The sequence below is a fragment of the Leptodactylus fuscus genome, chromosome 9 (genome assembly GCF_031893055.1).
Source record: "Leptodactylus fuscus isolate aLepFus1 chromosome 9, aLepFus1.hap2, whole genome shotgun sequence".
Classification (NCBI taxonomy): Eukaryota; Metazoa; Chordata; class Amphibia; order Anura; family Leptodactylidae; genus Leptodactylus; species Leptodactylus fuscus.
Window position 1 is genome coordinate 65,302,961 of NC_134273.1, and position 26,849 is coordinate 65,329,809.

Sequence of the window (26,849 nt, forward strand, 5' to 3'; positions counted from 1 at the left end):
CTTGTCCTGTGTACCCATTTATCATATAATTCCTTGCCTTCGAGGAACAAATAACACGTACAGGGCATTCATTTCTGCAACATATACAAATGTCTCATAACGGTAAACAGCAAGGAAGGATTCTAAGAAAACCTAGCGCACTTGCTATGTGAGACACCGGAAGGGACTAAGGAGATGAACGTCCTCAAATAAGGCAATGAATATGCAGAAGTGTTTCTTGTATCTTTTCTTTGTAAAGCCCCAGACCTTGTCCTATCGTCACTGTGGGAATAAAGAAATTACTTAACATTGCAATGTATTGTATTAGTGATCAGATGCCCTAGAGTTCAAGACCCCTTGGGGGTCTATAACGTACAGGACAAAATAAAAAATTCAGATCACTCCCTTTCCCTAGAACACATATAAAAGTATGTAAATAAAGTGAAATTCATATACGTTAGATATCCTGTGTGCGAAATCATAGCCATAGGTTGCCATAGATGTCATTTTGGCTGCATAGTGAATGGCGCTACAAAAAAAAGAGGAAAAAAAACAAACATGTTTTTACATGTGAGATATTTCTAACATTTATAGATCTGGTTCCCTCATTAGAACACTTGGTCATTTTCAGTTGAACAGGGAAACTACTGGGATCAATGGGGTGCATCAAAATGTCATTCAATTCTATGCCATTAGTCTACTCAATAAAATGGATTCAAGGAGACTTATCAACAATTACTCTAATTCTTATATCGCATGAGCGACCACCTCTCCATTCATGGTGTCTGCTGGATATGGATCCTCAACCCAGTTCTTTAAATAGATATGAGTCCCACTGAGGGATCCCAAGTGTATAATACATTTATGGCATACCCTGGCATTTTCCGTATGATACAATGTTTCCAACACAGTCTTTTCTTTTTCTAGATGGACTTTCCGCCTTCCAGAACTTCCTGAAGATGGAATTCAGTGAGGAGAACATTGAGTTCTGGATGGCGTGTGAGGAGTACAAAAAGACCAAGTCCCCAAACAAACTGGCAGCAAAGGCTAAAAAAATCTATGAAGAATTCATCCAAACAGAGGCCACCAGAGAGGTAAATGCAAGAAATAGGTCAATGTGTTATTTTATACTTGGCGACTGCTACATCAGTATGAAAATTTTGGCAATTAATCTGCCACAAGTAACTATATCCTTACTGGTCTGCTTTAAGATGCCTCCATATGTAGAGGTGTAGCCATTGGGGTTACAGAGGTTACAGTCTCCTCTAAACCTTGGCATCTATGGGGGGGGGGGGGCAGAAGCCTATCTGCTATAGTAGAGCATACCAGTATTATAAATGGCACAAGATCGGCCGGGGGCTGTTACAAATTTTACATTATATCTGAATCTGTATTATTCAGTAGGACATACTAGTATCTGTGAGTTATTGTCTGTACCGAATATCTGTATTCACTTGTTTCCGGTACTTAGGACGCTTACACAGTACAATAATATTCCCACAGCCTTTGTTAAGTCTTTTCTGGTTGGAAACTCCCAGCTTGAAATATCCATTAAATAGTTGTCATCGCTTAAATTCAGAAACAATGTCACATAAATGCAAACCATGAATATAGTTGGATATCTAACGTCTGCCATCCCCACCAATGGAGAACACAGACAAACCCAATCCCCAGAGAAGTGGACGCCTATGTGCGAACACTCTCCATGAAAGTGAATGATAGATACAGAAAAGAGAGGGTGCTGGACTGTTACCATATCTCCTACTCACTATACTGGAGAGTGATCAAACATGGACAACCACATTCCTGCTGAGAACAGGGAATTCAGCACTTCTGTTCTTTGTTGGAGGTCCCAGTAGAGTCCCATTGATGAAATATTTATAACAAGCCTAGACGTCAATATCCTCTAAATGGAGAAACCCTTTAAATACCATTATGGTATTCCATGTGTCTGTTACCTCTTGAGTTTCTTGTTGCTTCTACCTAAATGTTAGACTAGGGCCATTGGCTAGGAACAGTGTGAATAAGGGGCGTTCACACTACCATTGGTGACCATAAGCACTGGAGGTCTTCTTTAAATGAATTATTGCAACTTTGACATCAGCAAGAACCATTTCTAAGGGCTAGTTCACACATAGCTATTTGTTCCGGATTTTGATGTGGGAAGCCGCATCAGAATTCGGACCAAAATGTGCCTGCCGTGGATAGCCAGGACTGTCGCGGAGTCACAGCTTTCCACTCTGTACTAGGCCCAAATGAATGGGCCTAGTTTGGAGGGATTCTCTTGATGCGGATGCCGCGGCAGTTTCTGAAAAATGAGATGACCGGCTCCCATTGAATTCAATCGGAGGCAGTTTTCTGACCCATATTTTGCCACGGATTCCACGTCTCAAAATGTACCAAATAACTACGTGTGAACTAGCTCTAATGGTTCCGGATTCTCAGTTTTGTACTATTTATGTTCTTTTTTTGCAGTAACATTTCATTCACACTATTAGCTTTCCCACAGGCTTCCTCTGAACATTACTCTTCCTTTTCAAGCCCAACTCTATTTTCCATCATCAGTGGAAATACATTAGTATCATCGCCCCTACAATGCTTCATCTTTCAGTCTTCAAGGACTCGGAGGGCATAGGTGACACATTTACGCAAGTCCTATCTTGTGATTAAAGGCTGGCTTCAGAAATGTGATCTAAGAGCGGGCGTTGCACAAAAGACCGGATGAGTATTTGTGCGAGTTGTGCGCATTTACTGTCATGCAGCAAAACAAATGACCAGAGCACAAAGTTTTCATAAAATAGATGGAAGGAATATATTTCCTCAGTCATTTTGTTGGAAAGCATCTTAATAGTAAACAACCAGGGTCGTGCCAGTTTCTGCCAAATACTTCTTATGTATGTCATACCAGAATATATTATCAATCAACTTGTGTTAGGTCGTCAGGATATACTTACGTGAAGACGGTATAGTGTTACAGGATATAAAATGTAAGTTAATAAGAGGGGCAGAGTTGTGCCAACTTTGTTAAGATAACGGTAGTTGATCAAAAAAATCAAATCCTGAGATCACCTTCAACCTAAAAAATGAATGTTCCTTTTTTGGATATTAATATGGTTTTTTTTTTTGTTTTTTTTTTTGTTTTTTTTTTTATATGGATGCGGTTAACATGCTTAGGGTCTTTGTATAGATTTCCCTCCACTGATGTGATGTTAGTAGTGTCTCTTGACAATATAGTGACAAGACCCCTGACGATCATTTGTCATCCATGATGAAACTTGACCTAATGTGTAGCCTTGACCTAAATTTCCCTGCAGCGCCACCACAGGTGAAGAGAATAACTACACCGTACCCATTTAAATCAATGGGTTGTCTATGAAATATAGAACAGGAAAGGTACTGCACAGTGAGAACTTAGCAAAGTGATGGCCAAGAGATGCTGAACAGGGAACCCCACCTTATTAACTCATAAGTCTCTAAGTCCCTAACAGAGTATATGAACAACCTTTTCAATCACACGTCTAATAATAGTCGAATCAGCTCATCAGACAAGTCTTTAGTATGGATATGGTCTTAAATGTTCTGCTCCTTATACTGGAGTGGTCGGGGGTTCAATTTATAAGCTTCTTCAAGTGATCTCAATGAAGACCTTATCTGGCTTAAATGACATGTATATGACATGATGAAAATGTCATGAGAGTTTTTTTTTTTAATGGGAAACCCGTTTTAGGGTAAGCGCACACGGGGTTTTTGGTAAGGATTTTGAGGCAGTATCCACCTTAAAAGCCTGATCAAAAAGACAGCTCCCATTGAAATCGGAAGAAACGGCTCCCGGAAAAAAGAAGAGATATGCTCATTCTTCAGGCCGATTCACCTCGCGATTTGGCCAGAAGACACTCCCTCCTCCCGACTAGGACCATTCATCGGGCCTAATCCGGAGCGGAATGCGCGACTGGATGCTGGTACAGTGCACCAACATTCAGTTCTGGCTACTGCCTCAGTTTCCGGACCAAAAACCCCACGTGAACTTACCCTCAAGCTTAAAGGAGTTGTCCAGACAAAACAATTATTTTTAAAATAGCCTGGGGAGGTGAAATTTTTTTTAAAGAAGTCATACTCACCTGTCCCCGGTGCTCTGGTCTCCTCCCAGTGCGGTTCAATCCTTCTTCGGCGTCTTCTCAAAGAAAAACTGCTGGCAGGGACGTCCCAGATCCCTTCTGCTGGGGCCAATCAGCAGCCTCAGTGGGCTCAGGAAGAGGTAGTGATATTACGCGCCCTTCACGATTACGTATGGTGGGGTGGACTCTTTCGCTGGAAGACAACAACAGCCCAGGTGGACCGGACCACGCTGAGAGGCACTGGAGCACCAGGGAAAGGTGCGTATGAATATTTTTTATTCTTCCCACCACTGTGCCTAACACTGACATATACAAGAATAGTCTTGTCTGCCCCATTATCTTTAATAATTTTTTTGAAACTGCATTTATCAGAACAGCCCAAAGCCCTGCGACACATAGCAAGTTGGCGTTATACTAGTACATCAACTAAAAGTCATTAATCATAATAGGTAAGCAGATTTGTCTTTGGCTCTGTGCTGTTCTATCGCATGCAGACATGTGAACTAGAGCCAAGCCAAGCCTGCCAAACAGCTGGTTTAATTCTCCTCCAGTCAGTACAAATCACACCGGCCACAAAGATTCAAACCAGAACAAATATGGCCAGAAGTGTAGACACCTTCATTGTTCCTTGTCAAGTAGTTAATAGGGCCTAAAGTATTCTAAACAAGTTTTCAAGTAGGAGATGACATCAAACCAACATTTAGCAGACTGTCTTTCTATCATCAACAGAGAAAAGCTGCTACTGAATGTACCACAAAGAGCTGGGATAATATAGGACATACAATGTTTTCCTATTAACATCCTTAAAGAGAACCTATGGCCACCTCCACCAACTCCAGTTCTTTGCATCCATGCCAAGGACTCTGGCACAGTTGGAATTTTTTCCGTAGCACCTACTAATCCCAAGCCATCAAATTAGTGAAGTGTGGTGGCTAATATACTAATGTTGTCAAGCGGGCCCTCTCCATACACAGCGGATGCCGGCTGTATGGAGAGCCGACACTGCAGCTGTCAACACCTGAGATGCCGCGGTTCTGCCATGGACGCCACCATCTTTTCCCTTGAAGACTCCCAGGCAGGGGCGTAACTACCATAGAGGCAGCGGAGGCGGCTGCCACAGGGCCCGGGCCATTAGGGGGCCCGGTGACAGCCGATACCACTGCGTTTTTTTGTTTGTTTTTTTTAAATTGGCCGTTACGGGCCCTATTTACTTGCCGATCCTGGACATAATACTGTGTGCAGGGGCCACTATGGGGACATAATACTGTGTGCAGGGGCCACTATGGGGACATAATACTGTGTGCAGGGGCCACTATGGGGACATAATACTGTGTGCAGGGGCCACAATTGGGTATAATACTGTGTGCAGGGGCCACTATGGGGGATAATACTGTGTGCAGGGGCCACTATGGGACACAAAACTGTGTGCAGGGGCCACAATTGGGTATAATACTGTGTGCAGGGGCCACTATGGGACATAATACTGTGTGCAGGGCCACTAAGGGACATAATACTGTATGCAGGGGCCACTATGGGGTATAATACTGTGTGTAGGGGCCACTATGGGGGATAATACTGTGCGCAGGGGCCACTAATGGACATAATACTGTGTGCAGGGGCCACTAATGGACATAATACTGTGTGCAGGGCTTACTAAGGGACATAATAGAATGCGGAGGAGGGGGTCAGTCGAGGTCTTCGGTGTCGGATGGGGGGGGGGCCCATGTCAAAAGTTCGCCACGGGGCCCCGTCATTCCTAGTTACGCCACTGCTCCCAGGCTAGCCATAGTCAGCGTGTAATAGAAGGGAATGTATTTTACTCATTAGTCTTGCAGTGTATAGTATGAGCCATCAGACCCCCTAGGGTTCAAGGGCCTTAGAAAGTTTGAAAATAAAATAAAAACAAAAAGAAACAAAAGTTTTTAAAAACCGCACCGGTTTTGGAAATCGCACTGCGTTTTTTCCGCATAGTGGGCATGGGATTGGTTAGAATCCCATCCACTTTGCCCTTACTGTAAAACGCCACGATTTTTGGAAACTGTTCAGGATTCTGCAGCTGTGTCTTAGCTGTGCATAGTTACATTGTATATGCAGTTGACGATACTTCTAATTAAAGTTGGCGCTGTAGGATTCCCAGTCACATATGTCTTCCAATCTTTATATATTTGCATTAATAAATGCTTTGTGCAATATTGGTTGGCAACAGACAGGTTAACTCCACTTACTGCACTCCTACTCAGGCCAGGTGCACCTTACAGCAACAACGAAACGTGAATGTCTCATGAACATTAGCGGCTGCTGTGCTGGTTTCTATGGAGAAGCTTCAAAGGTCAGAAGCAAAGTTAATTCACCTTCTAAATGTGAATAATTAGGAGAAATAGTTTATTCGTATGATGTGCCGCTACCATGCCATATGGGCTGAGTCACAGCCGGAGCTGCAAAACAAAGATCTGGCACAATACTGTATGTGGCTACCTTTTTACTTTACCAGCCACTGTATTATAAGGTATATACTGTCCCAAGGGGGCAAGGATACAGAGACGTGGTGCCCTTCCACAGGTAGACTAGTGGCCCACCCAGATACTAAGAACCATGGCCATGAGACACCACCATTTCCCTTCCTAACTCAGCTCATCTGTACTGTGATATAAGATGCTGCGAGTATGGAAATAGTAGATCCATGGGGATTCCGGAACTCACCGCATCATAGTTTACTGCACATGAGCTGGTCTACAAAATGTTGCAATCAAATAGACCGGTGTTCTGATCCCAGATCTTGCTATACTTAGTCCAATGGGACGTCCTACTCAGTGATTCAACCTTTTACACATGCAGCATGACAACACCTTAAAGCTGAAGCCCCTGGTTGACGAAACGCAGCTTTTTTTTTGTTGCAGAATTTGTTGCCTTTTTCGAGCCAAACCCAAGAATGGCTACAACAGGAATGGGCAATGGGCAATATGTAAGAAGATTACCTTCCACTTCTGGCCTTGGCAACAAGAAATCTACAACAAAAAATCTGCGTTTCTGCAACGTGGGGCCTCAGCCTAAGGCTAAGATCCCACGTTGCAGAAACACAGCTTTTTTTTGTTATAGATTTTTTGTTTCCAAAGCCAGGAGTGGTTTGAGAAGAAGGTAGAAGAACTTCTTATGTATTTCCCATTCCTTTTATAGCCGTTCTTGGCTTTGTCTCAAAAAATCGCAGCAAAATCTGCAACATAAAAAGCTGTGTTTCCGCAACGTGTGGCCTCACGGAGAAAAATACTGAGATGGATTTATGAATTATTAATATTGTCTAATATTTAGACAACTTAGAACTATATATGTCATATCTTGCTGGATGACAAATTTGGGGGATTTTTAGACACTCACCCACATTTTCTAATAGTTAAAGGGATTTTCCAGGGCAAAAATGTTGATGATCTATTTTAAATATGGGGCATTAACATCAGAACCGTAGGGGTCTGATATTGGGCACAACCACCAATAAGCAGTTCTCCGCAGCTCATACATAGGGAATGCAGAATCACCTCTTTATTGGCTTTGTACAAATTCTGGGCCATAATGCCGCAACCTTAGATGTCTAAGCGATCCTATGCCATCAATTCCATTCGGATATACACAGAGTTTTTTTCTGTTGATTTCCATATGAATCTGACGGTAAACAAATTGCGTCATGTGCAGTAGGTTACGATTTCTCAGTAGGAGAATGAAACTTGCTGTTACAAGGACCAGAGAAGTAACTTGAAGTTTTTGGTCCCCAATGCAAAATCTGTGATGGGGCCCTTGCTTTTGGGGCCGCTCAGTAATTACTGCTTCTGCTACACGTCCTATACCCTTGTAATATTGCAGTGTGTACTGTAACATCAGAAACATGGAGTATACAAGAGATAACCAGTCCTCCAGCATTTTACTCCCACAACATGATCGATGAGATCCTTTATATAGAGCTATTTACTCCTTAGGAATTGCTTTTAGAGGACATAGCTCTGTATTTGTGGAGTGTCATTGACAAAGGACATTAAAGGAATTTTCCAGGATCAGAATGTTGATGGCTTATGGTTAGAATAGGACAGCAATATTAGCCTATTAGGAGAATCTCCATACCCCCGCTTATCAGCTGTTATAAGGGGCTGTGGTCTTATCTGAGTTCTGTGGCCTCTTCTTTGCTTATATTGGTCCACTTACATACTTGAGCATTACCTGTTTAGTATACAGTGCAGAGTAGCGGAGTCTTGGTACCTTCCTGCCAATAGGAGGCGATCAGGAGTCTATATTCAACTTCCTAAATGGAAGATTATGCGGATCATTAAACTGTGCCCAAGGGAGAAAGACTACCCCCACCATCAGGTACACAGCAGCCTTGTAGGAAAGATGGATGAGTTTGGTTGAGTTTGGGCTAGTTCACACGGGGATTCTACGTGTGCACTTTCCATCGCGGCTGCCACGACGGGATGCCGGTGCAGCGCATGGCATCCTATCACGGCTTTCTGCTCCGGATTAGGCCCAAATGAATGGGCCTAGTCCGGAAGGTGCTGTCGCGAGGTGGACGCCGCGGCTAAATCGGCTGAATCACCTGAAGAATGGGCAGCTCGCTTCTTTTTTCCACTAGCAGGAACAAACCACTAGCGGAAAAAAGAACGCTAGCGAACTGCATAGACCTCTATTGTGAGGGGGCGGATTTTGAGGAGGATTCAGCACCAAAATCCGCCCCCTCTTGCCCCGTGTGAACTTGTCCTTATATATCCACTTTGACAAGTCCAAACTGGAGATCTACTACTCTGATCCTCCAGATCCTCTCCAAAGGGTTGCTGCATTTATATCAAACAGCCAGACCCTAACTAATTTGATATTAATTTGTCTCTTATCGTGAGACCATTGATATTCAAATCCTAAAAGACCCCTTTAACACAAAAGCTGCATTTCATATTTGTTGAAATAAAGAGTATTCCCAAGGTAAAAATTTTGATGATCTATCAAGATCAGATTGGTGGGGGTCCAATACCCAGCATCACCATGAATTAGATGCTCTCAATAGCTGATACACAGGGAATGGAGCAGGAAGCAGACAGCTCCATTCTCTGTGTAGTGGTTAGACCATGTTACTGCAGATTAACTCCTATTCAATTGAATGGGACCTAAGCTGCAGTGACAGCATAATCTAGTGACAGATCCATCTTAAATAGCAATTACATTTGATCTTTAGTTATCCTTTGTTTAAATCTTTTAAAATATTGCTTTGTCTGGCAGAAATCTGTGCAGGCCATGTTGTGGCGCTCCATGTATGGGTATAGTCTAGTTATAACTCTGTACTACTTGGCTGATTTTCTATGTTCTGAAAGAGTTTCTCACATCTAGAGGAACCGGCCAATTCTAAAGTATTTTTAAGAGCCCTCATAAACATGTACTGTAGTCAGTAAGATCTCGAGATCTCCCCTTCTTGGTGATGTCATCTAAGTCCTGGCGTCAGCCTTACAGTTACAACTATACACTGGCTCAAGCATGGTACAATGTGGACATTGGCTTAAAATTCTTTGACTTGCTAGACACATGGGTGTGGATGCTCAGAAGAAGGGGGCACCAAAGACGCACCAGTATTGTGTCATTAAATTCTGGCCTAGCAGCATACCACACATAGAGTGCCATTTCCCAACCACCAATTATTTGCGTGTCTCCATAACTTTGTAATAACATTGCTAGACCCCCCCAACAGTACAGAGTTGTAATCAGTCAAAAAATCTTGAGATGACTCTGCTGACCCTGTCTTGGCATACACAGTAAAGCTAAAAAAAAAAAAACCAAACCTTTAGTGTGTTCTCCAGTGGCCATTAATAACTAGAATATTTCAGAATTTTTTTTTAATATAAAATGCCCCATAAAAATACCAGCAATCTTTTTTTTAATGTTAAAAAGAAATGTCACTTTGATACATTGACCACATTCAAAAATAAATTTTCCAGAGCGTAGTACAAAAATACTAAGTCCAAGCAGATGTGATAAATTACTGGATAATTTTATAGGAACACTTGGCATCCAATATATAGTGTGGCAGACATATCCTTGTCTGAACATCTAGCCCTAAGGCAGTTGAGCCCTTTCACAGCTTGAATTCTGCACGTAGTGAATGTCAAGGACTTTGCTTCCCATGGTGATCTACCCAAGCAAGAGACAGATGTTTTATCCCAGCAGAGCTGGTCCTGCCACATTATGCGGATGTGGAGTCTCCCAGGGGGAGTCATAGTGACCCGGCCTGTGCTCAGACACTTGTGTAAATATTTGGTGCTGCGGCTCGTGACATGCGGTACTGTGAAAAACGGCGTGATGGGTCTAACTGGAGGAGAGCCAAGTGTGCAGCTGGCAGAAGACTATCTGCAAGGGAGACATGTTCTTTCTCAAAATGACCACTGCATCGAATGGAATGATGTTCATTAAGAAAACGTAACTGAATATATATTATAGTTACTATATAACTTCCCTATAATATACACACTATATGACTGTTATACAGAGTCTATCATATGCCAAATATCCTAAGACCCGGTTCACATCTGCGTTCGGTATTCCATTCGGGGAGTCTGCTTGGAGAATGCATTAAAAAGTGGTGAACAATGAAACCACACAGACCCCATAGACTATAATGGGGTCTGTGTGTTTTCCATGGGGTGTCCGCATGAATCATGTGGAGAGAAAAGTACTTGAAGTACTTTTCTCTCCGCATGATTTGTGTGGACACTGCGCGGAAAACACACGGACTCCATTATAGTCTATGGGGTCCATGTGATTTCATTGCTCACTGCTTTTTAATGTGTTCGGAATTCCGTTCAGGGAGTCCACTTGAGGAATACCAAATGCAGATGTGAACCGGGCCTAAGAAGAATTCTTTGGATGTGAACATATATTTTATGTTTATTTCAGGCATGGTTCACACCATAGTGCACAATTCTTAGAAAATATACTATAAAAAGTCAATTGGTCAAATTCACTAAGATTTATAGAAAAAAAAATTAAAAGGGAGTCTGTCAGCACAAAATTGAGATATAAACTAAACACTGTTCTAGGAGTCTACCATTGCCTACTCTCCATTAGGGCATTCACCTGACAGGTGCAAATCATTGCTCACTGTGGTATAGACTATATTTCTGTGTATTTTAGGACATTTTTCTGTTATTTCTTTCTAACACACTCTCCAAGTAACATACATTAGGATCTCAGATCCCACTTAGGTCCATATTATAGGACAGTCGCTTCTAGTTTATCTGACAATTACTTTGTTTTACAAAAAAAAGTATTTTTTATTGTATTTTATTTGTAGCTGTTTCTCATGATAAAAAGTAAAAATTGTGAAATATATTTGAGTATCTGCACGACAACATTCATTCCTTTAGAAACCAGTTGTAGCGCTGACACATGTACTGAACATGCCGTTGTCAAATTATAGCCTATATTGTAGCTCCATGGGGACTAGAATTGTCTATACAACTGCCGCGTGGAATGTCGCTGGGGATATTTTATCCCATTGGCAGTAGAATAAATTGTATGTGATTTGAAGTTGTTATGTTATGTTAGCCCTAACAGTCTTCTAAATGAGGTCTCAGACACAGTCTCTACACACACAGTCTCTACAATTTCCCGCAACGCGGTAAGTGCATGTTAGGTTTTTCAATACCTATGTTTTGTGTGGATCACTTTTTCAATCTATACTTAAGAACAAATTGCTTTGATATCTAAATGATTTTAGTGTTTTTGTTACCTTATTTACTAAGATTTTTCTTTTTATAAAACTTAGTTGTTAGTGCTAGTAATGGGTTACTAAGTACACCCATATACCTTTAGCAGTTTTTGGAGTGTTTTCTGGGTGTCTCTGGTTGCTGCTGCATTCTCTGCCTTTGTTTACTTGGTGTGACTTCCTGCTGTGCAGCTTCCTGTGTAGCTTCTACACTTGTTCCCTCTCACTCAGTCCCCCTTCCTCTCTCACTCCGTTACACTCCCCCTCCCTGTCTAACTAAGCCTAGTGATCCCGTCCATTACTAGCTTCTCCCACCTTCCCAGTCTACCTAGCTAAGCGACCACACCCATTACTAGCCCCTCCCACCCTTCCACTGTCTACCTATAACTAACCTCTCCCACGCTCTTCCATCTCCCTAGCTAATCTATTTCACCCACTACTAGCAGACAGGAAGAGGGGAGAAGCCGTTCCTGGACACAGGAAGGCTTAGTAAGTATTGAAGGGGGATGGGGGGTATAAAGAGTAATGGTGATGTTCTGTTTCAGAAGTGGTGAAACATAACCTCACTGGATTATCAGAAAATGTCCCTGGGGTGTTCACATTGTGTCTATCCCTATTTGACTTAGGCCTAGTTCACATCTGCGTTTGGTATTCCGTTCGGGGGGTCCCCAAGTGGACCCCTCGAACGGAATACCAAATGCATTAAAAAGTGGTGAGCGATTCCGCACGGTGTCCACACGAATCAAGCAGAGAGGAAAGTAGTTCTTGAACTACTCATGACTCTATGGGCTCCATGTGATTTCATTGCTCACCACTTGTCAATGCATCTGGTATTCCGTTTGGGGGGATCCCTGATCTATATATAGGGTGTATATAGCATCTACTATCTTTTTGATCTACATGGCTGCACTTGTTGCCTTTGTAAAAATGGTCAATACAATAAAGCCAAAAAAGCCAATATCACTAAGTAGAATAAACATAAGTGCAAACAAATTTTTGCCAAGGTCCGCATCCATTAAATATGGCCGCATAAAAAAGGCCATTGTCCAAGACCGCTGTAGAAATACCACTTGTAGGTATTGAGGATACTTGTCTTTTATCTGCAGGTCACCTTAGTCCATGATAATAAGGACATGTATACTCTTCTCAGGTCAGGCAGATTGCGGGAATCAGTCACCATCTAGGAAATAAAACATCCTTACTGTCTTTTTATGTTGCCATGAAAGCCTCATCTTGTATGTCAGCATATGTGAAAGGAACATCAGGCAGTTTTTCCACTCTAGGACAAAGCATTGTATGTATAGATCCCTGCATAGACTGTCCTGTAAATGTACATTGAAATTGAGCAACTGAGTAATGTCATGGCAAACAAACGAAAAAAAATAATTTAATAAAAAGCAAAAATTCATATTGAAAATAGAGCGAAAATTGTCAGCCATAGTGAATTATTATATGTCGCCATAGAAAATGGATTCAATTATCATGAGCATTTGCTACTTGAGTCATGAGTTGTGTAGCCTTTATTTCTTAGGAATTTTCCAATTTTGTTGATGAAACGTTTAAGGCTGAGGCCCCACATTGCGGGAACGCAGCTTCTTTTGTTGCAGATTTTGTTGCATTTTTTTGAGCCAAACCTAGGGGTGACCACAAAAGCAATGGGAAATACATAGGAAGCTCCTACACTTCTCCCTCCTGCTCAATTCACTCCTGACTTTGGCTCAAAAAACCACAAAAAATCTGCAACAAAAAAAGCTGCGTTTCTGCGACGTGGGGCCTTAGCCTAAAAGGAACCTAAACCACCACCAATATCTGACACTACTTCACTGAAACCAAGTTTAGGGGAGTCAGCAGTACGCTCACGGGCATAGTTATAAGGGCTGTGTCGTGAGGGGGCCCAAAAGGTCTGCCATAAAATCTACCACAAGGTAGGGAAAGCCCCCCTGACAAATTTTACACTGGGGCCCAAGAGCTTCAAGTCACGGCTCTGAGTATGCTCCATGTTAGATCATACAAGTAGTTAATGATCTGGTGGGGCCAGTGGCATAACTACCGCCGTAGCAGCAGAGGCAGCTGCCACAGGGCCTGGGACATTAGGAGTTACTTCAGCCGGTAATGGGCCCTATTTACTTACTGATCCTGGCTGGGCCGGGATCGGTAAGTGACACCGCGGGCCCCATAAACACTATCATTATACTCGGGGGGTCTTTTCAGACCCCCAAGTATAATGATCAGAGGCCCGGGAGAGGTAAGAAACATAAAAAACACTGTTACCTACCTCTCCACGATCCGGGCAGGCTTCAGGCCTAGTCGTCTGACGTCTCATGACCCCAGCCTGCGTCCTGGGGCATGTGACGTCTGACGTCATTGAAGATGGACTACAGCGGAGGCCGACAGCAGAGGACTGCAGCAGAGCCGGGAGATAGGTGAGTAACAATGTTTTTTTATGTTTTTCTCCCCCTGGGTCTCCAATTATAATTGTTTATGGGTTTCCACAGTGGGACATAATACTGTGTGTAGGGGTCACTGAGGGACATAATAGTGTGTGCAGGGGCCACTATTGGGGATAATACTGTGTGCAGGGGCCACTATGGGGGATAATACTGTGTGTAGGGGCCACTATGGGGGATAATACTGTGTGCAGGGGACACTATAGGGTATAATACTGTGTGCAGGGGACACTATGGAGGATAATACTGTGTGCAGGGGCCACTATGGTGGATAACACTGTGTGCAGGGGCCACTATGGGGGATAATACTGTGTGCAGGGTCCACTATGGGGTATAATACTGTGTGCAGGGGCCACTATGGGGCATAATAGAGCGCGCAGGAGTGCGTAGGAGGGGGTCGGTCGAGGTCTTCGGCGTCGGTGTTGGTCGGGGGGACGCCCATGTCAAAAGTTCACCACGGGGCCCCGCCATTCTTAGTTATGCCACTGGGTGGGGCATCTGTAGGGCCCGTAGAGTTCAGCGTCCAGACACAACGGCGATCCCTGCGGCCTTCATAGCCCTCTGTATCTATTCCAATACTTCCATTATCAATAGGTGAAACCAAAAAACAGAGAAAGGCACCAAAGATCATTTCAGATTCTTTACTATGTTGGAAAGCTTTTGTGTTCTGGTCTGTACATGGGACAGTGACTACATACTAAAATAGTCTGTATTCTGACTGTGACAAAGGGATGAACCTGAGAATGTGACATTGCCCTCGTTTCCCTGCCTGGTCTGCTCATTACAATATCCCAAGTAATGGATGTGTATATATATATATATCTCCTGAATATGAAGCAGAATATCTGCAAAGTTCTGCTCTTCATAAAAAAATAAGCATCATCTTGTGGGAAACTATTGCACTTACACATTAGTTCCAGTCTATTCCCTCCCCAAGGATAATAAAATGCATACAAAGAATATGACACTTGCCCCCGTTACCATGAAAACCGCACAGATTACCCATAATAATATCACTTGTTTATACCAATCCAGGACCGGGTCTTTTTTTTTTTTTAATTTATTGAATCTTTTTTGCTTTAGGGATATAATATGCAGTCATACAATGATTTATCTCTGAACGCTATATACTATTGTTTTTTCAATTTTGCATTAGTTTCTAATTTTTATCTATTTATAATAATTTATAACCAATGTGTTAATAAAACCTGCCGCCAATATGCCCTATTATACTCAGTTTGCAGAGTGCATTCATGCGTCCGTTTTTCCCGTTGGCTGTCTCATGTAACACCTTTCACGATAATCTAATTTGGGAACGTTTTTAGGGGTCTATTGCAAGCTATAGGGACAAAAGTAACATATAGCTGAATGTCTGTAGTCATGTCGATCCTAATATTATATCATGTATTCTTTCAGTCTATTAGAAGTACAGATGACTCCACTACACTGATCTCATATATATCACAATGCATCAAGGAACAAGTTCAGCTCTGCTACATCCAGATTTGTTACGCTCTTTTTCACTTGTTTTCCGAACACTTTAAGATGCCCTTTCAGTGGACCAAATCGCAGTCTTTTAGTAACTAATTTATTCCATCTTTTCCTCTCTGCGTGGTATGTTCAGTATGTGAGATATTATTGATGTAGTCTGAAATGCACAAAGAAAGACATTTTTCTCAATGTTCTTTTCGACTAAGACCAGCGGGATTCATTTACTCTCCGTACATTCAACTAAAGTGCATTTACAGACTACAAAAACAGGTTACAACTAGAGATGAGCGAGTAGTATTCAATCGAATACCTCGCTGCCATAGGAATGCGTGTAAGCGGCCGATCACCAAGGGGTTAAGCGCGTCGAATATTCACTGCATTTAACCCCTTGGTGTCCGGCCGCTTACACGCATTCTTATGGCAGTGAGGTATTCAATCGAATACTACTCGCTCAACTCTAGTTCCAACACCATCCTGTAAATAGTAAGAGTAGGCCTAGAATAGTGAAATTGTGGGTGGAAATTGAGCGACATTATGGCAGGAAAGTGGATGCAATTTTACCAAATCTCATCCACACGATATGGAAAATATTGTGTCCCCTGCCAGTCTCTATCATGGCTTCCATTGCTGACGTTACAACATGGATATGCAACCTTTGCAGCCAATCCTTTTTAATGGAGTATATAATGGAGTATCAAATATTCACTGCACTTAACCCCTTGGTGTTTGGCCGCTTACACGCATTCCTATGGCAGCAAGGTATTCAACCGAATACTACTCGCTCATCTCTAATAATAACCTATCTGCGTGGCTGGATTGATATGATGGGTTCTGGTGATAGACTCTATATAACTGGTATATAGGGGTTGTTGTGACAAAGGGAACGTATTATTTCTATGTCAAAGAAAATCAACTTTTAATCCATATACAAATGAGTTGTTTTATGCACCAGATCATGGCAAAGGCTGTCAGAGCCCTGCAAATTATCAGGACGGGGTTCTGTCCCTGACAACTACAGACTTTTCACATGCCAAAATGTAGCTGTGTACACACAACATAAGGCTCAGACCCTACGTTACGGATAACAACTTTTTTTGGCAGCATTTTTTCAAGCTAAACCCAGTACTGGCTACAAAGGGAACGGGAAATATATAGGATGTCCCTATAGTTCTCCATTCTGCTCAATTCGTTCCTGGCTTTGGCTCATAAAAGTGCACCAAAATTTGCTACAAAAAAAATCTACTTTTCTGCCATTTGGGGCCTCAGCCTGAAAGTTGATGGTAATATTGCACTTTGACATAATAAAGATATTTTAATCTTTATTATTTAATAAGAGGTTCAGAAGTGATTTTGATTCTGGTAGACCTTAGGTTTTTTTTTACTTGTTTTATGGATAGAGGACAAGGTAGGACAGGGCAAGATGAACGTTGAAAATGCAAATGTATGAAATTTGGTGAATCTGAATTCTTTGGTGTTATCCTTGTAGGAGACCTTTCTAACCACTGCATTACTTATTTTGGCAGGTTAACATTGACCACTTCACCAAAGCCGTGACCATGAAGAACCTGGTGGAACCATCTCCCTCAAGTTTTGACCTGGCCCAGAAGAAGATCTTTGCTCTGATGGAGAAGGACTCACTGCCCAGATTTATCAAATCAGAGATCTATCAGGAGTTAGTGAAGTAGCAGCGTGGCGGAGCTGTGCAGTGCACCCCCAGTACACCTTTGGGCTTCGCCCTTTGGTTTGCTGGTTTGTTGTTTCTGCCGTTGCTTTTTCTAATGGGCCTTTCCAGTTGACTGTTGTTGCCAATCTGTCCATTATTTTACATACAATAGAGCCTGTCCAACGTCTGCTAGTAATAAGTAGTACGCAAACATAATAAAAAGTTATCCTATTCAATTTATTCAACACGTTTTGTGAGTAGTTGTACAAAGCCATACCTAGTGGATTGCAGTGACTACAGTGGTTTGCTTAGCGCCATATAAGATTTTGGTCTGTTCCTTGTATTGCCCCACCTGCCCCGTGAGATTTGGAGAGAGAACTTTGTGCAACAGGTCAGAGCCAAGTTGTAAGGGGATATTTTAGTTGTACGTACAACTAAATGACCTGAAGAGTTATCACAAAATAACTATTGGATTGGAGCCAAGGTTGACTCTACTCACCACGGCCTTAGTCAGCATAAGAGGCAGAGTGTTTCGCTGAACGCCCTCTTCATGCTGGTCATGATTCATGGTGTATACACCTTGAAGACATCTCAAAGAACTTCTGTCACGACCTCTAGTAAGGCAAGAGGACGGGAAGTTCTGAGGGCAGATGGATGCCATTATAAGTAACCCATTTAACATGCAGAGGCACATTCCCTACTCACGGCTGACCAAGAGGAACACAAGTTTCCTAACCCATAACTTCATTCTTATGCTTCCCTATAATATTTCATTTTCATATTACACAATGCATGTCCACATCCTAGTGACCTGCAGAGACTGTCACAGTAAGTTATTTTCTGAAGGCAATACTTACCCAGATGGGGCCTGTAGGATGGCACTCCCAGCCCCAAGATAAGTATTTGTAAAGGAGATATGTCGTAAGGTTCCGGGAATGGGGTGAAAAGCTTACAGAAAGGTATGATACGAAATGGGTAGTTTCAAAAAGTACAGGATGACCTAAATGATTTTCTATGGAGGCGTGATAGTGTTTGGAGGACTTTAGGATAAAGGGGCCTTATGTGATAAGATGGCATTGAACGTTCAGGGCAATGTAAATGGGGTTAGAGGGATGGCTACTCCAGGCAGGTCAGTATTCGATTTACATCTGGGACTATAAAACTACAAAAAGGAAAAAATATATATATATTTGCTTAGAAAGTACTTTACCACTTGTTAGATATCCTTAGATAAGGCAAATTAACTTTCATAAGTAACAAGTAACAAACCTACCAGACAATATGACCTCGTAGCCATGAATGTGAGCAGGACATGTCCCCAATTGGATATGTGATTGTAAAGAAGGCCCTATAAGGATAAGCTAACAATAAATTAAGATTTTTTTTCGTCTTGATGTATAATAACCTGAGACGATCATGACATTTTCCCATAGGACGAGATGTCTCTGCTGGGAATGTCCAGATTGGTCGCCAACTCCATACGTAGCGTCATCTCCTGAATCATTGAACACAATCGTACTAAGTCCTGTCGTGTTCACCCTGTTTAGGTTTACACAAAGAACAGCCTGTACATGAGGGATCCTTTCTGTAAGGCAGGCACGTGGGCTGAAGAATGGTTTTACATGTAACCTAGGACAGTACTTAATATGGAAACTATAGGAACACTGCTCAGATTGTAATCTTGTAGAGGTGGAAACAAAAGCAAATGCATACATTCCCTTTAGATGTTGTAAGCGTTCTCTGCTAGGACTGGTTCGCTATGAGGGTGCATTGTTTGTCTTTGATCTATGAGTTTTTTTTCTTAAATAAAATCTTTAAAACGTGTGTCACATAATGGAAATCGTGAACTTTTTGTCCCATCAGAGTATCAGTCACTTGTATACACTATAGGCCATTATTATGTAAGTCTGTAAGAATCGGCACTAGTTCTTCATGCTTAGGCTCTGTTCACATGATATTTAGAGGTATCTGTCAGGGGGATCTTCCAATGTGTCCAGTAATCCAGTAGGTGGCGCTGCCGTTTGGTAGTATGAGACACCACCTGCGGAGTCCACGTCATACCAGGCGGGATAGGGTTGCATATAGTGGAGACATAGTTAGACTCTACATCAACAATCCAACAAGCGAAAATGTAGAGGCTCTGTGTGTGTTAGCTGTGACGGGCTAGCACCAGAGCGCACAGCTAACACTCCCAGAATTGAAGCAGCGCCACCTACTGGATACAAAACATACCTATCATGCGGATTCCGTGGCTGAGTCAGCTTCATGGCTTGAGACGCCCTCCTGCTTAGGCCCATTCATCCAGATCTAATCAGGAGCGAGATGCCACGACGGGATGCCAATGCATTTCATCGGCATCCCGTCGCGCCCAGCAAAAAAAGTTTACCCCACCCTAAAAATTCTACTTGGTGTAAAAAAAGCAACAAAACTCCATATCCAAAAATATGCATAATGTCAAGATAGGAATTGATATAAGGGGGATCCGTAACACTCTCAAAGCTGGCAAGATTTAAAGGGTATGCCTATACAAGCATAGACTGATAAGGGGATATGGCAGAATTTTTTGCAACAGTACCAATATTCTAAATGTGACTTGCCAAAATCGATGGGCTTCCTGCCAAAATATCCTTGTTCAGATAAATGAAACTAATTTTCATTTCCTGAAATTTCTGCCACAAATCTGTCTTATGTGAATATGTGCTTATAGGTAGTCTGCATCTTCTTTAGAAATACCGAATCCAATAACAATTAGAACCATTAGGCGACTAATATAAAGCAGGACACCTTGGCAATAACAGGAAATAATACCAATATGTTAATGCTTTTGCTTACGGGACTTCTGCACAGCTCAGTAACCTGCAAACTGAAACGTTGTGTCTTCTACATGGTTTATTTTTGCAATGTGTTATATGCTGTATTCTCGCTTTGTAGGAGAAATGCTAATCTAATCTTCTGTACGTACCGTCATTTATCAGATAGCTATATCTGAGGACTAAGCTGCTTGTACCATAGAAAAAAAATGAAAAAAAATCCAAAAAGAGTCCAGCACTTATTATTGGGTGATTTGGTATTATTTGCTCAGTAGACTATCCTGGTATCATGATATATAATAACTAGAGATGAGCGAATACTATTCGAAACTGCCATTCCGAATAGCACGCTCCCATAGGAATGAATGGACGCCGCCGGCATGCAGTCGGGGCCGGCGTCAGGCCGCTTAACCCCCTGCACACCAGCCACTCCCATTCATTCCTATGGGAGTGTGCTATTCGGAACGGCAGTTTCGAATAGTATTTGCTCATCTCTAATAATAACCCCTGGTAATAAGAGATATAGATATGGAAATGGGTGACTTGTGCTTGGATAGGATTACTCTCATGTCAGCCAACATGAGACACCTGTCATAGAAGGTTTAGCGTGTTCACATGGCCATTGTGATTACTATGGATTTACTGAAGAATATGATGAAATATAATGATTGTACACCCTAAGGCTTCATGTACACGACCGTAGTTTGCATATAAAAGTACAGCCTGCCCTATGGATACCAGTTGGGTTCATATGCACATTTATGGCAATGTAAATGTTACATCCCTTATGGTATGGAAAGCATGTATACTTCTATACACATATGCAAAGTCTCTACCAAAAAGATGTTAAGCAATTCCTCTTGTGGAAGATCTGTTAAGGTCTACCATGAGTAAAAAATACCAATCCATGGAATGATTATGAGTGTAATAACCTATATCATTAAAATGGACTCCGAAATGTGCCCCTGTTTTTTCAGTTATAACATATTTCTGCCAGTGCCCTCTTTAAAGGGGTTGTCTGGGGCTAAGCCATTGATTGCTGTGGCTTCAGCACTGAGGGTGTGTTCACACGGAAGAATTTTCAGCGGATTTCGCCCCCCGAATCCGGAGCAGATTCCATTGTTTTCAATGGGAGGCAGACACGGAAAAAAGAAGCGTCCTGCTCAATCTTGCCGCGTATTCCGCGGGGCTGATACTTTCACCTGATTAGCCCCATTCATCCAGGCCTAATCAGGAGCGGGATGCCACAACGGGATGCTGATGCCCTGCATTGACATCCCGTCACGGGTAGCCCATGCGAAATTGCCATTGGCGAAAAATGAAGAGGAGTAGAGTGGTGATTGTATAGTGGCTGTGCTTGGTATTGCAGCTCAGAACCATTCATTTGAAATGGATTAAGTTATAATATGACCAAGTGACCAATGGACATGATGTCACTGAGCTCAATATCACAGTCCCATTCAACCTCTTTAATAGCTATATCGTGTGGATGCAGGCAAATGTTTCATGGCTCCAATGGCTCCAACCTTTCTATCTCTACTGTCTGTAGCTTTGGAAGTCGAATGAATTGGATAACACATGTTTGCAGGGACTACACAGGGGGTTTGTTTGTAGTCTGTTGCCATGAAAACACTTGTAGAACCTGTCCACATTCTATTAATGTTACACCTACAATTGCAATTGTTAATCTCTTACCTGTCCAGTTTCTGGACACTGATTTTCTTTCTACTGGTACAAGGAAGTACAGAGGAAGCTGTAAGGCCGAGATAACGTCTCCTACATCTTATACAATAGCAGCTCCGTCACCTTGCTTAGCCTTTTCACCAGTATATACAGATGATGTTCTCCTGTAATGATTTTATTGACTTCATCACCAAGACTGAGATAAATGAGGTCTCCTTATAATACATCCAAGGAGATCATTAGCTGCTAGTGGGAAGAAAGCTATCAAACCTAAAAAACAACACAAAAAAATAAATAAAAATGTATTTTCAGCCTATATCTGGGCACTATCGAACCTACAACACGAGCGTTGGCTGCTATTCAGATCTGATGAATATATAGAATAACCAAGGGAATGCTTTTAACGTGTCTGTATTATTCAACAAATCACTATTAAGTGCCCTACAGATGTAATACGGCCGAGCTTGCTAGTGTAGCAGAGCCGAGTATGTCATTCCCCATTACTGTGATGCATCTGAGTCAATTCTGCCAACATTAAGTTAGCAGTCAAATTTTATCAATCTATATGGCCGTCATCGCTTTACCGTGGAACGCGTACATATGATCAGATCAGCGTGACCATATCTCAGTCTTCTTAATGTATACAATTTATCTTCCTGTTAACTCAGGCAGCAGAATCTGGATCTCCTTCTCTAAATCATCCCATAGATTTCTAGTGTGAAGTCATGAGGGGAACATACAACGCTTCACATTTTGAAGCAATGATTTAAGATTCGCCTGTTTGCTCGGTAACCAGGGTAGGGAAGCGCTCGCAGATCTATGATACTAAATAAATAAAATTAGGCGCCAGCAATAAAACATTAGGCGCCCGCACTCCAGGGAATAGATCAAACTTGTTTAATTCTCCCCACGGTGGATTATTAAAGTCTATCATGTGCAGACTCCCTTTATGATTTGGACAGATATACAGTCTCACGTTATTGTAGAAGTGGATGCGTGTGTCCCTCCGGAGTACTAAGATACGACGACGAGAAGAGGTTATAAACACCGCCATGACGTGCCGCTAGTGTAGTGTCATAGCCAGAACATGTCTCCTCTCTGAAGTCTCGCTTCTTGGTTAGAAACACTGCCAGGTTATTTCCTGGATAACAAAATGTTCCCCACAAAATATCTGCCTCTATAAGCATACCTAAAAAGGTCACAGGGAGGAACGAGGAGGACATTGATGGACTTAAATCATTGCTATGTTATGTTCTCCTGTTACTAGGCAATATCTGAGAAGCCAAAAAGCACTATCTGGCCCGAGCACTGTTACATAGTGCCGAGTATATACTCTGTCTTCAAGTATGTAGCGAGAAAATGCCATGCGCCATGTGTTTCCTTGACTTCCAAAGGATGCCTTTTTTATATCCCTTAGTGGGGCTCAAATTAAAGGGATTGTCCAGTTTCAGCAAATAAATGTTATAGTTTATATAATGAAAAGTTGTACACTTTTCCAGTATTCTTCCTATATCAATTCCTCACAGTTTTTTAGAGCCCTGCTTATTGGGATTCTTTATTTACACTCAGTCATGTGATGGACAGTCCATGGTCATGTGATATACAGTCCCTGGTCATGTGATGGATGCCCAGGTGCACAGCTCGTTACAGTCATAGCGCAGTAATCAGAGATCTGTCTCGTAATGAGCCGTGCACCTGTATCTCATCATATGACCATGGAGTGTATATCACATGATCATGGACTGTATATCACATGACCATGGACTGTATATCACATGACCATGGGCTGTCCATCACATGACCATGGATTGTATATCACATGACCATGGGCTGTATATCACATGACCATGGGCTGTCCATCACATGACCATGGACTGTATATCACATGACCATGGGCTGTATATCACATGACTATGGACTGTATATCACATGACCATGGACTGTATATCACATGACCATGGGCTGTATATCACATGACTATGGACTGTATATCACATGACCATGGACTGTCCATCACATGACCATGGACTGTCCATCACATGACCATGGACTGTCCATCACATGACCATGGACTGTACATTACATGACCATGGACTGTATATCACATGATCATGGACTGATTTTTATCCCCTAGAAGTAAGCAGAGTGAACGATAACAAGCAGACATCTAGAAAAAACGTGAAGAATTGATACAGAAAGTATAATGGAAAACTGCACAACTATCATTATGCAAAAAATAACATTTATTTGTTGAAACTGGTCAACTCCTTTAAGTCCTGTATTTTTACATATGTCATTAGAACTAGGGCTTGCGCACATGGCCGTACTATGGCCTGTGTTGTACGGAGTTGTAATATGGCACCTACTGTACATCGACCTGTCTTTGATTTCTTATGATGCTATGTAAAGGTAATAAATCCTAAAGATTTGAGCGTGTTCCATCAGTTGTCATATTACGGGGCTATCACACAGCGTGCCTATGACTCTGTAACTATCACAGAGACTCTGCATGCCACCACACAGTCTTTGCGTACAAGCCCTTAACAAAGGAGAAAAATTCAATCCATAGTTTTCTAACGCTGACAAATATACCCCCAAAAATCAGACCGATATAGCTAATATTGAGGTGCAGCCGTTGAACTACTGAGGGTTGACTCCATCTCATCTCCTGGCAGAATGTGATGGTGATGTGTTGCATGTACTACCTATGATATAATATTTCTCTTTGGATCTATCTGGCTAACATTATATAAACTCAATGTAACTCTGCATGTGAAATAAATAGTAAGAACTAGCCTGGTGTTTGTGTGATCAGTGCAGACAGTAATGCATGCTAATGCTATGTATTGCGTATGTGTGTAGTAGATGGCGTCTGATAGGACTGGTGTAATAAAGGGTCTATACACCGCCTGTCAAGAGTGATATATTGATCACGTCTAGTAATGCATACACTGAGCTATATTTAGATCTTTCATGTAATTGTTGGTTTACAAGAATTTCTGGAAAGCGATGAGCTGTGTTAGGATATTAGCAGAGAGTAGTCAAGCAATGGCACTAATGGGGCTCCAGCGGGGTCAGCATTCGGCCCTATTCTTTTTAATATTATTATTATATTTATTAATGAACAGCAACTTGGGCACAGAATTGGTAAATGGGTTTAATATGGAGAAACGTAAGTTTTTGCACATGGGAAAGGTAAATACATGCCAAGGTGACTTACTATATGGGAACATGCTGGATAACATAGACAGGAATTTTGGTTGACAGTAAACTGAACTGTTACAACCGGTGGCAAGGCAAATAGGATCATCATTACCTGAATCAAGATGGTGACAGATGCACATGACATGGTTATACAGTAATTCCGCCACGTTACAAATTACTTGTCAGACCACACATGATATACATGATAAACTGCTGAAAAGTAAAACTTTCTTACGTTAGGTTCACACTAGGGAGGCATGTCAATTGTTTGGGACACGACCAATGGAGAGGTGGACTGCTAAAACCGAGGTTACACACAAAGCCCAGCAGACTCCATTGACTATAATGGGGTCCCTCAGATGTTTTTAAAATGAAACTGGTGGAAGAGAAAGTCCCCTGACAATTTTCTGCAGACTCATGAAGCCCCTCGTAACAAAAGCTCCAACAAAGTACAACCCTTGGACACCATCAATGATCCTGCTCCTGATCTCAAGTTGCGAAGAACAATTGGCATGCATAGTGTGGCAAATAGATGAATGAATGGTGGTTTCCAGATTTCCAAGTGATGCCTGACATTTCTAACAGAATCTGTGACAGCAGCTCTATATGCAGGTGTGAACACTCCTTTACCTAGGCATTGATGTTTGCAGCAGTTTCCTTTATATTGCTTTCTAATTGTATTTTGGTTACAAAAACTTATTGTGGTGGATCCAGATTATTCTTCTGAGACTAAGTGGAAGCCAAATTACATAAATTAAGATCTTCATTCTCCATGTTTTACTGATAACCCCTTCATGACTACAGACATGTTGCTGTACAAGGGCTGTTAAGGGGCTTTATTAAAGGGATATTTTTATGGTAAATCAGTTGTTGCAAAGGGAACCAGATGACCAGCTACAACTATATAACCATTATATAAGGGTTAACTGTCACTCTACCAATCTTTCATATCGGTCTCCAGATGGACCACAGGTCACGTAACTCATATTACACATGTCTATAGAAGTCATCTATCACGGGTACTATACACCAACCTGTTATCATATCACAAATATGATTTATTATCAATAAGTTCTAACAGGTTATTTGTGAATTATCCCAAAGAAAAATTACACTAATGAAGTGATAAGTTCCATATTGAGCTCCAAATGGAGTTGTCTTCTACATTGGCACCCTTGATGTGTCAGAGCCTGGGCTAGATGGATGAGTTGGGCCAGTCCAACCTTTCCATCAAGTCTCAAAACTTTTGACATGACTTTGGGAGTAAGGCTAAATAGGAAAGAGGCACGACTTATCAAAAGAGGTATTGTATAGTATTCACTAGTGTACTGCAATATATGCCAAATCACACTAAACTAATATATGACCTACAGATAGTCAGAGAAAAAAATAAATATATATATGTATATACAGACCAGACCAAAAGTTTGGGCACAACTTCTCATTCAAATAGTTTACTGTATTTTCATAACTATGAAAATTGTAGATTCACACTGAAGGCATCAGAACTATGAATTAACACATGTGGAATTACACTCACCGGTCACTTTATTAGGTACACCTGTCCAACTGCTCGTTAACACTTAATTTCTAATCAGCCAATCACATGGCGGCAACTCAGTGCCTTTAGGCATGTAGACATGGTCAAGACAATCTTCTGCAGTTCAAACCGAGCATCAGTATGGGGAAGAAAGGTGATTTGAGTGCCTTTGAACGTGGCATGGTTGTTGG

General features: G+C 41.8%; 1 protein-coding gene across 1 annotated transcript in view; it reads left to right on the plus strand.

Moving 5' to 3' along the window:
- Positions 1 to 24,708, plus strand: part of RGS5 (regulator of G protein signaling 5) — a 75,574-nt gene extending 50,866 nt beyond the window's left edge. The window contains exons 4-5 of the mRNA XM_075287387.1: positions 907 to 1,073; positions 17,282 to 24,708. Coding sequence (XP_075143488.1) covers positions 907 to 1,073; positions 17,282 to 17,443 — 329 coding nt within the window. The 3' untranslated portion in view covers positions 17,444 to 24,708. The remainder of the gene's footprint in view (positions 1 to 906; positions 1,074 to 17,281) is intronic.
- Positions 24,709 to 26,849: the final 2,141 nt, after the last annotated feature.